The 15,752-nt window shown below is 41.6% G+C and overlaps 1 protein-coding gene and 1 pseudogene across 2 annotated transcripts; both read left to right on the top strand.

Annotated features, from left to right (window-relative positions):
- The first annotated feature begins 3,819 nt into the window (after positions 1-3,819).
- On the top strand, positions 3,820-15,268 carry LOC115208252 (ubiquitin-conjugating enzyme E2 R2). 2 transcript variants are annotated; one of them, XM_029776158.1, is made up of 6 exons: positions 3,820-4,445; positions 4,817-5,013; positions 9,363-9,449; positions 9,538-9,635; positions 10,470-10,604; positions 10,740-15,268. In XM_029776158.1, exons 2-6 carry the CDS (start codon positions 4,837-4,839, stop codon positions 11,032-11,034), a joined length of 792 nt encoding a protein of 263 aa, XP_029632018.1. In that variant the 5' UTR covers positions 3,820-4,445; positions 4,817-4,836; the 3' UTR covers positions 11,035-15,268. The 2 variants fall into 2 exon arrangements, with proteins under 2 accessions (XP_029632018.1, XP_029632017.1); XM_029776157.1 differs by having other exon boundaries at positions 3,821-4,445; positions 4,824-5,013.
- On the top strand, positions 11,450-11,599 carry LOC115147959 (uncharacterized; annotated as a pseudogene).
- Positions 15,269-15,752: the final 484 nt, after the last annotated feature.

A 15,752-nucleotide genomic window follows, 5' to 3' on the forward strand; every position in this document is an offset into this window, starting at 1 on the left:
CCTAGTCAAGTGTAAGTGCTGTTATTATGAAGTGGAAATGTCTAGAAGCAATACCGGCTCAGCCGTGAAGTGGTAGACCACACAATCTCACAGAACGGGACCCAAGAGTGCTGAAAAATCGTCTTTCCTCAATTGCAAAACTCACTACCAAGTTCCAAACGGCCTCTGAAAGCAACGTCAGCACAAGAACTGTTCGTCAGGAGCTTCATGAAATGGGTTTCCATGGCAGAGCAGCCACACACAAGCATAAGATCACCATGTGCAATGCCAAGTGTCGGCTGGAGTGGTGTAAAGCTCGCCGCCATTGGACTCTGGAGCAGTGGAAACACGTTCTCTGGAGTGATGAATCACGCTCCACCATCTGGCAGTCTGACGGACGAATATAGGTTTGGCGGGTGCCAGGAGAACGCTACGTGCCCAATTGTATAATGTCAACTGTAAAGTTTGGTGGAGGAAGAATAATGGTCTGGGGCTGTTTTTCATGGTTCGGGCTAGGCCCTTTAGTTCCAGTGAAGGGAAATCTTAACGCTACAGCATACAATGACATTCTAGACGATACTGTGCTTCCAACTTTGTGGCAACAGTTTGGGGAAGGCCCTTTCCTGTTTCAGCATGACAATGCCACAGTGCACAAAGAGAGGTCCATACAGAAATGATTGTCTAGGTCGGCGTGGAAGAACTTTACTGCCCTGCACAGAGCCCTGACCTCAACCCCATCGAACACCTTTGGGATGAATTGGAACACTGACTGCAAGACAAGTCTAATCTCCCAACATCAGTGCCCGACCTCGTTAATGCGCTTGTGGCTGAATGGAAGCAAGTCCCAGCTGCAACGTTCCAACATCTAGTTATAAGCCTTCCCAGAAGAGTGGAGGCTGTTATAGCAGCAAAGGGGGGACCAACTCCATATTAATGCCCATGATTTAGGAAGGACATGTTCGACAAGCAGATATCCACATACTTTTGGTCATGTAGTGTATAATGAATCTCTTCATTATGTAAGGTAAATATTGCATACATACATAAATGCAAGTAGGCAAAAGAAATCAAAAGATGTTTAATTTGTCTTGAATTTGATCTGAAAATGCTGCAAAGTCTGAAAAACAGTAAAGCAAAGCAAACCCTGTATTTTTGTTTAAATGTGTATACCCCTGTGTATACATTTTGTCTCTGTTATTTGGTATACTGTTTTGTAAGATATGTTTCTATATTGTGTTATATGCTATTTGTTGTTGATAAAAAAACAACAAAAATAAAAAAGGATGGCATGCAATTTTTTTCATATATCTTCATCTGATCCTGACTACAAATTTCTTTAAAGCCACAGTCCTTGACTTTGTGTTTCAGCCCAACGGCAGTCCCACCACTTGGTTTGTTATAAAGTTAAGGGATGGGGCTGAGGAAATTGAACTACTCTCAAATCCAAACCCAGGTCCCTGCGACTGTTAGTCCAATAGCTTAACCGTTACACAAAGAGGTCCAGGTTAGGTGTTGTTGTCACGACTTCCGCCGGAGTCGGTCTCTCTCCTTGTTCGAGTGGAGTTCGGCGGTCGACGTCACCGGCCTTCTAGCCATCACCGATCCACTTTTCATTTTCCATTTGTTTTGTCTTTGTTTTTTACACACCTGGTTTCAGTTCCCCCATTACATGTTCATTATTTAACCCTCTGGTTTCCCCCATGTTTGTGTGCGTGTTTGTTTTATTGTAAGGCTGTATCTGACGGCTGGTATATTGTTACCGGGTTTTGTTATTACGCCCGTTTATTTCGTGGTACCGGTATTTTGTCCAGCACCATTATTGTGTTTATACTGGTGTTTTTTCTTGAATTAAATACCTTGTCCACGCATCTCAGCTCTCCTGCGCCTGATTCTTTTCACCAGTTACCCACAGTCTTGACAGTTGTACTAACATGTCTCTTTAATTCACTCTCACAAGTCCCTTGTGCCCATACCTTTGGGACATAATTTACCAGGGTGAAAGTCCCACTTCTAACACCAATATAGTGAATTCATGGGGTATCTCAACTCAATCTGAGTCTCTTAACGAGATTGCTGGGTGTTGATGTAAGCCCGCTACATCATCAGCTAAATGAAATTACCATTGAAGAACAGGAAATATCCCAGATTGTGCCTTTTAATAGTACTATCAGCCAAACTGGACTTCATTTCCTTCCAATGCATTGATCAAGGAGGGGGAAGATGCAGAATAAAAATAATAATAGTGAAGACATCAAAACTATGAAATAACACATAACACACAAGTTAAACAAATCAAAATATATTTCAGATTATTCCATATGTGTTATTTCATAGATTTGATGTCTTCACTATTATTCTACAATGTAACCAAGCTCCAGTGTTATCGCCTGGACATGTTGAAATATCTTCACGCCTAGAAAAGTCTCCCATAGCTTCATAGTACTGTAACACTTCAATCAAAGTGGGATCTGTTAAACTCTATCAATCACGTTTTACAAGTCTCTTTAAAAAAACATGTTTCTTTTTAAATTAAAGTGTTAAAATAAGGAATATTTTGAAATAGGGTACTTACTGGGATGTAGTTCCAGTCAGGGTTTTGTCTGCATGGCTTCCCAGAGGAATAACTCTTACTTATACTGTAGAGAGAGAGAGAGAGAGACACCTCACCTCCTTCAACGCAATAAACTAAATAGACAGCTGTGTTTCGTGTGTGTGAGAGAGAGTATAAAATAATCTTCTTTCATTTTACAAAATAATCTAATTAAATAGTGCATATTGTCCTTTGGGTTTTATAAAATGTATTATAATTAATTCTTTATATGTACAGTATGTGCGATATACAGTACCAGTCAAAAGTTTGGACACACCTAATCATTAAAGGGTTTTTCTTTATTTTTACTATTTTCTACATTGTAGAATAATAGTGAAGACATCAAAACTACGAAATAACACATATGGAAACATGTACGTGCTAAACAAATCAAAATATATTTTATAATTTAGATTCTTCAAAGTAGCCACCCTTTGCCTTGATGAATGACAGTTGTCTAATTTATACTAGCTTGTGTGTCCTATTGTACTTTAGTAGTAATTTATTCCAGTGTGTGAATCCCTTATCTTATAACTATTTGACAACCAAGATGACATTTTCTGTAGGCTACAGCAATGACCCGTTGGAACCGAAACTTGGCAAGGAAATGTTTTAGCCTACAACACGTTTAAACTTTCGGTCTTGTAGAAGATTCCTCATGTGTAGGTGTGTATCTGGTATGAGGTGTGTGGCAATACACAGTGGTTTGACGTACAGCCCGTTGGCAGTGCTTGCTGTGACTTGTAGTGCAGTGCATGGCAGGCAGTATGGAAGCGGGCCGAAATGAATTGACAACTCAAATCATTGCCCTGGCCAGATTGAAATGTGTTTTAGGCCGGATTCGGCTCGTGGGGCTTGTGTTTGATACGTGTTCTAGAGTTACTCTAACTTGTTTTGTTATTGCTTTAATGGTATGAATTGTAAATGGGTTTGTCCTTGTCTCCCTAGACAGAAGGGTTTCCTCACACATTAATTGCCCTAGGTCTGTGATTTCCGAGACTAGGGTATAGAGACTAATTACCATTGAGGGTTTTATACCCATCATCTGGGTGCCAATTCACCATATTTTGTTGTCACTATTGAAAGTCCATTGTCTATCAACTCTATCTGTAAATTATACGTGAGGAAAAACTATAGGCTTTAATTACATTAAATTATGTTATTGTCGATACATTAAAAACCTGCAAAACAAAAACAAAGTGCACATCATTCTGAGAAGACCGCGCACGTTGGACGTGAATCTAGCTACGCAAGTACGTCGTGGAGACACGCGCAATGATAGCCGGAAGCATCGATAGGGTGAGAATATAATTCGATGAAATTCAGTGTAGTTCGTAAATGCAAAGCTTTCACTGTCTGCCTTTTCACGAAAGTTAGCTTGATAAAATACAGACCTCTCGACGTGGCGGTGGAGGAAATGCTGTGGAGAAGGCAGTTCCTTTTTTCGACGAAGTTACTCGGTGGGGTTTTGAGCTGACGTGGGGAGAAGTTCGAGATGCCAGAAATGTGCAGATAAACAAACAGCCAGCGGATTAATCGACTGAGCGACTGTCCGAACGGGGGCTAACCAGGGGACACGGGGAAATGTCAACGAGACCAATTCGTCGCTAGAGTTTTGGACCCAAGAATGGCTCAAATAATTTTCTAACGTTGTTGTTTACCCCCATGCCAAGTACCAGCAGTGGCACAAAGAAGAAAAATACCACGCGAGGAGAGATTTTTTTCAATGTGTTCCTGTCCAGCTTGTCAAGATATAACAGTTCTGTCAATATGAAACTTGACATGATTTGACTGTATGCTTCACCAGTTACAAACTAAATAGCTTGCTATATCCCATTGAAAACAATACAAGAGTACAAACACTGCGTGGATATAGGTAACTAATGTTTAATTAGCTTCAATCCATTTGAGTTGTCAAAGGCCTAATCGTTGCAGTCAGCCTCAGGCTTTGCTACACGATACAGAACTTGTCCTACTTTGAATTCGACATGAATTTGCTATTTGCCAGCCTTGTCATTGCTCTCTCTTTTCTCAAACTGCATGAAAATCTTCCTTAATAGCCTAATTAAACTATTGTTTAATATTGCTCCTGAGGTTGTATAGGAGCCAACCTTATAAATGTATGGCCTGTGTATTTATTGTAGCCAGTAAGCCAACAATGTCCAGTTATTAGTTGATTTGGTTGTCATTATACGTCAAATAGTAAACCTACAAGGAGGAAATACATGAATTCTGAAATGTCCCCTGGTGTCAGAAGTGGGATAGCCATGGCCCACCATTCGACGCCCAGTTCCCAGAAGGCCCTGATGATGGAGCTGAAGTCCCTGCAGGAGCAGCCAGTGGAGGGCTTCCGCATCGGCCTGGTGGAGGAGTCGGACCTTTACAACTGGGAGGTGGCCATCTTTGGACCCCCCAACACACTGTACGAGGGAGGCTACTTTAAGGTGAGGCTACTGTGTAGGGGTGTAGCAGGTTTGTATGTGGTGAGCCAACTGTGGAGGAAGGGGGGTGGGTCAAGGGTGGGATGTACAACACGGTGCTTTGTTGCCTAGGGGTGTAGCAGGTATGTGTGTATGTCTTCAGGTGTTTCTCCCTCCAATCTTGCTCGCTCTCTCTTCCTTTCTTTCCCACTCACCCCCCCCTTAGCCAGCCTCCTTCCCCCTTGCAGTTTGATCGTTATGCTCCAGACTCCTATTTATAGCTGTGGATGGATATAAATGGCACCTAAGCATAGAGCGAGCGAGGAAGAGAAGGGCATGATGAGACTCTTCTCCTTTCCCCTGAGTGACTTATTCTGTGTGTCTAGTCCACTACATTAGCATAAAAGTCTGGTGAGAGGGAGCCCACATCCAGGCCATGGCATGTACTCTTCCAAGTGGGCAAAACTGGTTGCAATGATCATTATAACATATTTTGTGAGTGATGTCATTGTCAGGTTGTATACTGGTTTTAAAGGGAAGTTTTGTAAATGTTTTTCTAGCAACCACAAAATATGTATTTATCTGGTTATCGGACCAAATAACTACTAGGGCTGTGATGATACTAGTGTCGCAATATTTTTTCCAAAAATGAAAACCGACACTTGGAAAAATAAATGTGGTTCTGGATGACAACATGTTCGTTTCCAACATTAGGGCTGTTTTGCAAAAGAAGTTAAATCTGCTTCGTGATTTGTTTCCTTGCCACAATACTATCAAGTATTGCGATATTGCTTTCTGAGGAACAAAGATGTCATGTGACTAATCTAGTTACATGACAGTCTTCTCAACCAGAAAACCGGTTTACAATTAGAGAACGATCAATCTTGATATTTTTTTTTGGGGGGGGGGTCGAAATTTTAGACCGATATTCAATATAATAAAGTGTTAAAATTTGGTGACAAAATTTGCCAGAAACAGCCATGTATGCATTAATGAATCATTTTGAAAATCAAACAATACATTTAACTTTGGTAACAACAATCTAACTACATACCAGAATGGTAATAATTTAATATTATATAATGGTAAATCTCTTGATAAACTGTAAATTAAGATTGCATAGTCCTACTTACAATACAGGTGAATTAATATTTAAGAGTGTGTGCATGCATTGAGTTACTGCGCTTGTTTTGGCTGACCAGTGGTGTCTATGGTGCTACACATGACAAACAATCTGTTTGCTTTCCATTTCGGACTTATTAGCCTACTGATCAACAACATTTGCGTAGAAGCAACACTCCAGCATGTCATGCCTGTATGGAAGGACATCATATAGGCACTGCTGTTATTTTGAGAATATAAAATAACATATATTCAATGGAAATTGGTCCAACATAACGTCATGATTTGTGATCACAGATAGTGTTTTTATTCATTTCAGCTGTCAGGACACATCTCTAAACAACTCAGCTGCCAGGACGAAATTAGAAACAACTCAGTTGGCTAGTTCAACTATCTGTCAAGAAATGGGCATGTTGTAACTTGATCCTATTGCTACGATTGACTAGAGCGAGGCTGTAACTCTGCTCTCTTTCACATCTCCTCACAGCTCTCTCCATTGCTCATATCACTTGTTACTGTTTATTGCTACTATGAGAACTAGCTCAATGGCGACAACATTTGCTTCCAAGCCATAAATATGGATAATATCTAACAAGGAGAGCGAGGGTTGGAAAACAGACAGAACGTGCATTGTCGTTTTGTCTAAATTACTCAAATCTCCCCATAATTTGAGAAGTGAGAATGCACACATGCTCGCTGATCTAAAGCTTATTGGTCTATAAACATGCTGGGAAATTCTTGGGTAGCTAAACCTATTGACAACCTTTATTTTGGTATTTTAAAACACTACTTTCCCTGTTACGACAATCATCTAATCCAACTATTAACTGTCAATTTACGGATATGATTGGGGCTGGTCAGATCAGCGCACCAGGAAATGGCTAACGTTTCACTGCAAGTCAGATGGCTCGTTGCCAAAAAGTGTGCATGTTCAAAATGATAACCAGCTAACATTAGCTAACTGTTGGGTATTAGCTCCTGTCTGATCTTAGCACCATGTTTATCTAGTCAGCTAGGTAGTATAGTAGCTAATATAGCTAGCTGCTAACACCACAGATGAAAGGGGTTAGTTAGCAAAATAACAAGAAGTCTATTGTTTGCAAGTGTTAAAAGTGATCTATGTTTAGTAAAAAAATATAGGGGCCATACAAATCAAATTTGATTGGTCACATACATGTGTTTAGCAGATGTTATTGCGGGTGCCGCAAAATGCTTGTGCTTCTAGCTCCGACAGTGCAGTAATATCTAACAAGTAATATCTAACAGTTTCACAACATATACCCCAAAAAACATGTAAATCTAAGTAAAAAATGTATTAAGTATATGTATGTGCATATATATTAGTTGAAGTTTGCGTACACAGGTTGGAGTCATTAAAACTCGTTTTTCAATCACTCCACAAATTTCTTGTTAACAAACTATAGTTTTGGCAAGTCGGTTAGGACATCTACTTTGTGCATGACAAGTCATTTTTCCAACAATTGTTTACAGAGAGATTATTTCACTTATAATTCACTATCACAATTCAAGGTATTGGAGTGGCCATCACAAAGCCCTGACCTCAATCCTATAGAAGATTTGTTGGCAGAACTGAAAAAGCGTGTGCGAGCAAGGAGGCCTACAAACCTGACTCGGTTACACCAGCTCTGTCAGGAGGAATGGGCCAAAATTCACCCAACTTATTGTGGGAAGCGTGTAGAAGGCTACCCAAAACGTTTGACCCAAGTTAAACAATTTAAAGGCAATGCTACCAAATACTAATTGAGTGTATGTAAACTTCTGATCCACTGGGAATGAGATGAAAGAAATAAAAGCTGCAATAAATCATTCTCTCTACTATTATTCTGACATTTCACATTCTTAAAATCAAGTGGTGATCCTAACTGACCTAAAACATGGAATTTTTACTAGGATTAAATGTCAGGAATTGTGAAACTGAGTTTAAATGTATTTGGTTAAGGTGTATGTAAACCTCCGACTTCAACTCTATACACACATACATATTTATATGTATGTCGGAGCGGCATTGGACTAAGATACAGTGGCATTTATATAGAGTACAGTATATACATATGAGATGATGCAATATTTAAACGGTTAAAGTGACTAAGATACTGTAGAATAGTATAGAGTACAGTTTACACATATGAGATGAGTAATGCAAGATACGGAGACATTAAAGTGGCCAGTGATTCCTAATCTGTCTAGGCAGCAGCCTCTGATGTGCTGGAGATGGCTGTTTTAACAGTCAGTGATGTAGTATACAATACACTATATACACATTAAATGGTTGATGCAATATGTAAACACAATTTAAAAAGTGACTAAGTGTGGAGTGCAGTTTATACATATGAGATAAGTAATGCTGGATACGGAACATTATTACAGTGGCTGGTGATCCATTTCTAAATGTGGCCAGTGCTTCCTAATCTGTCTATAGGCAGCTGCCCCTGATGTGCTTGTGATGGCTGTTTAGCAGTCTGATGGACTTGAGATTGAAAAATAGCTTCTGTCTCTCGGTCCTAGCTTTGATGCACTTGTACTGACCCTGCCTTCTGGATGATAGGGGGGTGAACAGGCAGTGGCTCAGGTGGTTGATCTTTTTGGCCTTCCTGTGACATCGGGTGCTGTAGGTGTCCAGGAGGGAGGGAGAGGGGGGGAGGAGTTTGGCCCCGGTAATGCATTGGGCAGACCGCACCACCCTCTGGAGAGCTTTGTGGTTGTGAGCGGTGCAGTTGCCATACCAGGCGGTGATACAGCCCAACAGGATGCTCAATTATGCATCTATAAAAGTTTTAGGTTTTAAGCCTAATTTCTTTAGCCTCCTGAGGTTGATGAGGCACTATTGCACCTTCTTCACTACACTCTCTGTGTGGGTGGACCATTTCAGTTTGTCAGTGATGTGTACGCCAAGGAAGCTTTCCACTGCAGTCCCATCGACGTGGATAGGGGGGTGCTCCCTCTGCTGTTTCCTGAAGTCCACGATCATCTCCTTTAGTTTTGTTGACGTTGAGTGAGAGGTTATTTTCCTGGCACCAGAATCCCAGAGACCTCACCTTCTCTCATCGTTGTTGGTAATCATGCCTACTACTGGGCCCCCAATAGCTCATACACACTAACATGACAGACAACCTAGGGGATCATTCTCATGCTCTCTGAATTGTATCTGACTAATTGTCAGAGTTATTTGGCTTTAATAAATGGAATTAAATATGTCTGAAGCTGATGGTCATTTCTGTTGTCTCTATCAGTCTCACATCAAGTTCCCCATCGACTACCCCTACTCCCCGCCGACCTTCCGTTTTCTCACCAAGATGTGGCATCCCAACATCTACGAGGTAAATGCATTCCCAAAGTATATGAATCCAAACATGTTTGAAGAGTTTTCTCCATCCAGAATTTGACTGTTTTTTTGTGTTCTAACAGAACGGCGACGTGTGCATCTCCATTCTCCACCCTCCTGTTGATGACCCCCAGAGCGGGGAGCTCCCCTCAGAGAGGTGGAACCCCACCCAGAACGTCAGGTACCTCAACCCGCTACAAACCTCGTGTTCATTAATTATGGCATGCAATTGAAAACGTTTAAAAATGTTTCGCTACGGAAAACAAAAATAAGCTATTTTTATTTGCTGCCTAATGAGTACACTTTGGCTCAACCACAAAGCTCAAACACTTTCAGATACTCAAGATGCACTTGATATAACTTGATGAAACGGTGGAATCAAGCGAGTAGTCCCAAAAGGGCAAACATTGCACACCTGTATTTCAAATTATTTCCCATTTGTATTGGACCTAGGTCGGTCTATCGCACTTCACATGTTTACCCATTTTGAGCACACATTTTTTGTAAATGAAGAGACAATCAACTTTTAGACTATATGTTGAAACAGAGGACTACACATGCAGAAAAAGCCATTGACATCACAACCTTCCAGATCTTTGGGGGAGACCAAAAGACAATATGGAGTGTCATCATAATGCCTCAATTGCGTGTTAAAGGTTTAAAGTGCAGAGCTCAGGAGTAGACAGTCTCTAACAGTCAAAGTGCCAAAAAGATAACACATGCCAGTCGGCGAGACACTTTCTCAACCCCCGGGGCAGGTTGAGAGTGCTGAGTGCGTGTTTAACCAAACATCCAGAGAGGAAGTAGCAGCTAATGGAGTCACATGGGTGAAATGGTGAGGTAACATTGCTGTCACAGAGGAAGTCAGTTCAAGTAACTCAACCATTCAAGGAAATCAATTAAAGCCACATTACATAGAAGCTAAGGTAAAGGACCCATTGTAAATGAAATATTCAGGTAATGGGTATGTTTTAGAGGACATAAAGTCAAATTAGTAACGTGTGTGTGTGTACAGGACCATCTTGTTGAGTGTGATCTCTCTGCTGAACGAGCCCAACACATTCTCACCGGCCAACGTGGATGCCTCCGTTATGTTCCGCAAGTGGAGGGACAGCAAGGGCAAGGACAAGGAATACGCTGAAATTATCAGGTAGGAAGAACACATGCACACTAACCCAACCATTGATTTACCTTTTCACAACAAAGTTGACACACAGTCACAGTGAGTGAACCCTTTGCGATGTCGCTCTCCCCAATTCCCCCCCCCCCCCCCCCCCCCCAACAGGAAGCAGGTGGTGTCCACGGTGGCAGAGGCGGAGCGCGACGGTGTCAAGGTTCCCACTACGCTGGCTGAGTACTGTGTCCAGACCCGGGTTCCCTCCCAAGACAGCAGCTCAGACCTGCTCTACGACGACCTCTATGATGATGATATGGAGGAGGAGGAGGAAGAGGATGAAGATGAGGAGGAGAGCGACATGGAGTCGGGAGGAGAGGCAGGGGGGACCAGTGGAGGAGAAGGAGGGGTCACTACTGGCTGCTATGACGACGACCAGGAGGATTCTGGGAACGAGGACTCTTGATGATGACGAATGCCCCAAATTGACGCCCCACTCCCTGCCACATCCGATCCTAGCTCCCTCCTGATCCTGTTAAGCCTGGATCATCCCCTAAAACAAAAATATGTGTCTGGTGCATTGATAGTAAATTAATAACTGGACAAATTAGTGGAACTCCAATTACAGGCGTGGTCGACCGCAGAATAAAACAAAAATATCTCCGTGAATATAATTTGTGTAGTTAAGAGCAGTCGGAAATATCTTAATTTGTCCTTTTGATATTTGACTTGACCGCGTGGTTTTGGGTTTTCTTATTCGATGGTCACATTGTCAAAGCCTGCCTCCCTGGTCTGATGGATTGATAGAAAGCAGACAGTTGATGATGAACACAAACAAACAGCCGAGCCCACAGGAGTTTGTTTTGTTGCAAGATGTGCAGATAATATCTGCTTTTTGGAGAGGATCAAGTGTAGTATCTGTTCATATCAGTTTAATATCCAAATGGAATTTATGAACGGGGAGTCAGAAAAGGGGCTTGCTCCATGTAACGACCCAGTATTGCAGTGCATCTGGGAACGGAGCACACAAAAAAAGATGCAGCTGAATGGAATGTGTGTACTGAATGGAATGTGTGTACTACGGTTGCTGTTGTTTCTGTTCAACTGTCTGCGTTTTATCATGTCACTAGACGCATTTACTTTAAGTACGTTCCGGGCTTAAGTCTTTAATTTTCTAACCAAATTCTCAGAACCCAGACACCTCTTGGCCCCTTCACACCCTGGTAGTTTTTCATATTCAAGTGTAAGCTGTTTGGCTTTCTCTCGGTCTGGATGGCTGAATTTTGGTATTTTTGTTAGCCTGGCAGGCTGTCTTGCTCAGTCAATGTGCCCCTCTTTCCGTCTCTGGCTTGTCTCACCCTCGTTGTCAGCCAGCCAGCCTCAGTCGTTATGTCCGTTTGACAAACACACAAATCTACAGATAAACTGCCCTGACTGACCCCACTTTCACCCCACACCTCCTTTCACCTCTGACCTCTCCAGAGCTGGGGTGTGTTCATTAGGAACCAAATGGCAGAAAACGGGGAAGGACTACCACCTGTTTTTGTTTTCCGTTGCAAAACAGTTTGCTACGCTGTTCCCTAATGAGTACGACCATGTATAGGGCACTAGGAGGAAGTGCTGTCTCGAACACAGAACCAAAGGAGTTAATTCTCCTCTCCCGCCCTCCCTCTCCATCCTTTCCCTGCCTCCAAACCTCAGGGCCTCCATAGACTCTCACTGGGAGAAAACCGGGGATGTAGTGGAGGACAAATGCACCTTAACACCGTCTACGCACCTATATGTTGTGAAAAGTGTTCCTGCGCCTATTACGCTAAATTAGCGTTGTTAGCGTCCGCATCATTCATTCATTCAGCGTTTACCCACCTTATTTCTTTACTGCTACATCCCTGGAGAGAGCTCACACTCAAACTGCTCCTCAGCTTGAGCTTGGTATTGTTTTAATGTGTGTTTTTTGCAGGGGGGGGGGGAGACTTCAAATCTCCAACAACACCATTGGTCCCCATGTTTCCTACCTTTTTCCCCTCCAACCTCTTTGTGAGTTAGTCAGAGGAGGCTGGTGGGCGGAGCTATAGGAGGATGGGCTCATTGTAATTGCTGCAATGGGATAAATGGACCAGAGTCAAACATGTGGTTTCCATATGTTTGATGTGTTTGGAGAAGCTATAGAGCCCGTCCTCTATAGCTTCTCCCAAAAGCCTCCTCTGGATTCAGTGTGTTCTCTTTTTTTATTTCTCATCGCCACCCATTTCTGTGTGTTGCCCTCTTCCATTGGCCATGCTTCACAAAACTACACCAGAAAAGGCTTCTTCTCATCATACATGCTTGATATGCTTTCTTGGAATTGGCGCAAACTCCTGGAATTCTAGTAAGCAAGCCAGTTAGGTGGTCAAATGGAAAGTGAAGTTGAATGAGTGGAATTCTGTATTTTAATCAACTATTTACACATGCCAAGAGGCATTAGCCATTGTTTGTTAGTTAGCACATATAGCTAAAGGAGCACATTTAGTTGTCCTCAACATGTATCAGCTAAGCTATGACTTGGGCACATTGGTGATTCAGAGCTACATGGGCACTATTGCATTTTGTGTGTGAAAAAGGATGTTTCTTGAAACTCTGCTGCAAATACTTTGGCTAAAGAACAGCATAGGCCCTAAGTAGTAATGCTGAAGTTGTGTAAGTGGGGCAAAGTCACAGTCAGGCCAACCCATCAACTGTGCTCATTAGGCCTGCAGTTTTCACATGGGTGTGTGTGCGTTTTACCATTACCTGTTTAATGGAACACTGGACCTGTTACGCCTTTCACTCACATGGAGGTGCTGGCCTGGATTGTATGCCAAGGAGATTACGTTTCATCACCACTTCTAGTGACGCTACAATCAATCAGTTATAGATAGGTGTGGAGTATTCATTTTCTGTTTGTAAGCGGGAGAGACTTGACTTCTGTCTGAGGAAGACTAACAGAATCAAAATGAGAACTTTTCTCCTACCTTGCTCTGTTGTACTGGGGCTGGCGTCAAGTCAAAAATGATTTGACCGATGGATCACAAATGGATTGTTCTTCTCCTCAGCCACTGGATGTGATGTCAACGACCTGGGTGAGCCATGTCTCAATACTCTAAAACGACTTCCTCTCTTCACCCCCTTTTCTTCATGATCACTGATCGGTGAAAGGAGTGGATACATTTCCACCATATTGCTTTTTTTCCCCCAACCTGCCATGTTCTTTCAGATCTGTGGTAATGAAGAGGGAAGGAAGCCATTGAAGAGTCTTGAGATGCAGCCGGGGGTACTGTCTCATGCTCACTGACATTTGCCTTGTGTGTATTAACTAGTAGGAGACTGTTGGAACAGTGTTTACCTGGTCGAAATGACACTCGACTAGAAGGACCACATGCTAAGATGTCAGACTCAGTGTTGCAAAGGTGGAGAGCAGTGGACACTTTTTCTCATGTATTGTGTGGGTGAGTGTGCTTTTTTTTTTTTTTTTAAGGAGATTTTCCCTCTGAGGCTGAAAAATGGTCTCATTTGGACAAAAAAACAACTGTCAACTGTGCCAACAGCCAGTGATGTGGACAATGCTTTTTTCCATTTCATTTTCTCTACCTTTTGTGTTGTGAGGATGCAAATGTCACCTATAAAATGTATATTATAAAATGTTGAATGGACAGGATTGTCTGAAATGTCTTCAAATGTTCATTTATTATCTGTTGTGAATGAGGCCATTTTGTTACCTAGAAAGCATCAGCTGCTGTACTTTGACATGGGAAAACTGGGAATGACAAATCGTTTTTCAAAGCAGGTAGTAACCGTTGTAAAGACACTGGGCACTGTTTGAGTAGTTTAAGTGTTTCTTTCCTTGAACCATAACTGAATCATCACGATTGTGTAGGTGAAAACCGGGGTTACACTACATACTAAAACACTGATCTGACATGAGATTGTATCATCTTGAAAGTATCCAAACACTGCCCCAGTTTCTCACTGAATTTACCACACAACTGTGCAACACAATCCTCCTGCCCTTTTTTTAAACAAAATTCCTAATTAAATGAACCATTGGGCTATGCAATTATGGAAAGGAAGCTCAAAAAGGGAAAGTGTCAGTGTAGCAAAATTAAATAAGTTAAATAACTTTTTGTCCAACTTTCAAAGGACACACAGTTTAACTGAAAAATTAATTTAAGGTGAAATCAACCATGTCCTTTTGCATTCTCGAGAACATGTTGATGAAGCCACTGGAACTGTTAGGTCTGAGGCCTTGAATTGGCTCGCTGCTCTTGACTACTCTCAAATACGTTTACCACAGGAGTGCACATGTCCCCAATGGATCTAAAGACCTGCTCATTTTAATTTAAATATGAATCAAGATTAATTATCGTCAAAAGTACCTTCATCTGATTTCTCAAGCATGAAATGAATGATGCCCTGGCTGGCCTGAGACTTAACTGGTGCACCTCCTGTGAAATACAACTTTTTGTCTCCACCTAGTGTTGATGTTTGTTGCAGGAGCACATCTTGCTGACAGTGGAGTTGGGATTTACACACTACTGTGTGATAGTTAATTGGATAAGGTAACTACTGCTGACATTGAGATCATAAACCTAAATCACCATTTTACTGTGTATTTTCAATAAATATCTCAGGAGTAAAGCTGGAAGATTGGAGTCACACAAGTTATGTAATAAAGGTAACTTTTTGAAGGGATGGTTTTTATTCTTGTTTAAAGTGCAAGACAAGTAGGCTATTAGGCATAACAATGTTAAAGTGCAATTCTGCTACTTTTTAAGCTCATCTCCAGCATCCTACCAGTGTCTGCATATGTGAAAACGGTGCATTTCTATGGTTAAGATAAAGGTTCGAAAACATGCTTCTCTGTAGCTAGGTTTCCATCCAATTGGTGACAGATTTTAATACGAATATTCTAAAATCTGCACAAAACTATATGTGCATTTTCCCACCAGAGATGTTTCTATCAAAATTACTTATTGCGGATAAAAGGCTGTGCGTGATGACGTAGGGCACATAAAATAACTTGGGTTAAATTCCCATGTACTGAATTAAAAATACTAGTTAAATGGATTTCCATCGAATTTTTAACTCTACTGATGGTTTTGTCACAACTGTTGCGTTAGCACAATATAGCCTATATAGCAAATTGTAACATTTTACTGTTTCCACTAT

The sequence above is a fragment of the Salmo trutta genome, chromosome 14 (assembly GCF_901001165.1).
Source record: "Salmo trutta chromosome 14, fSalTru1.1, whole genome shotgun sequence".
In the NCBI taxonomy this organism is placed as follows: Eukaryota; Metazoa; Chordata; class Actinopteri; order Salmoniformes; family Salmonidae; genus Salmo; species Salmo trutta.

Coding starts and splice junctions, on each gene's coding strand:
- LOC115208252 (XM_029776158.1), top strand. CDS start 4,837: ATGGCCCACCATTCGACGCCCAGTTCCCAGAAGGCCCTGATGATGGAG. Junction 5,014..9,362: donor ACGAGGGAGGCTACTTTAAG/GTGAGGCTACTG, acceptor TGTCTCTATCAG/TCTCACATCAAGTTCCCCAT. Junction 10,605..10,739: donor GAATACGCTGAAATTATCAG/GTAGGAAGAACA, acceptor CCCCCCCAACAG/GAAGCAGGTGGTGTCCACGG.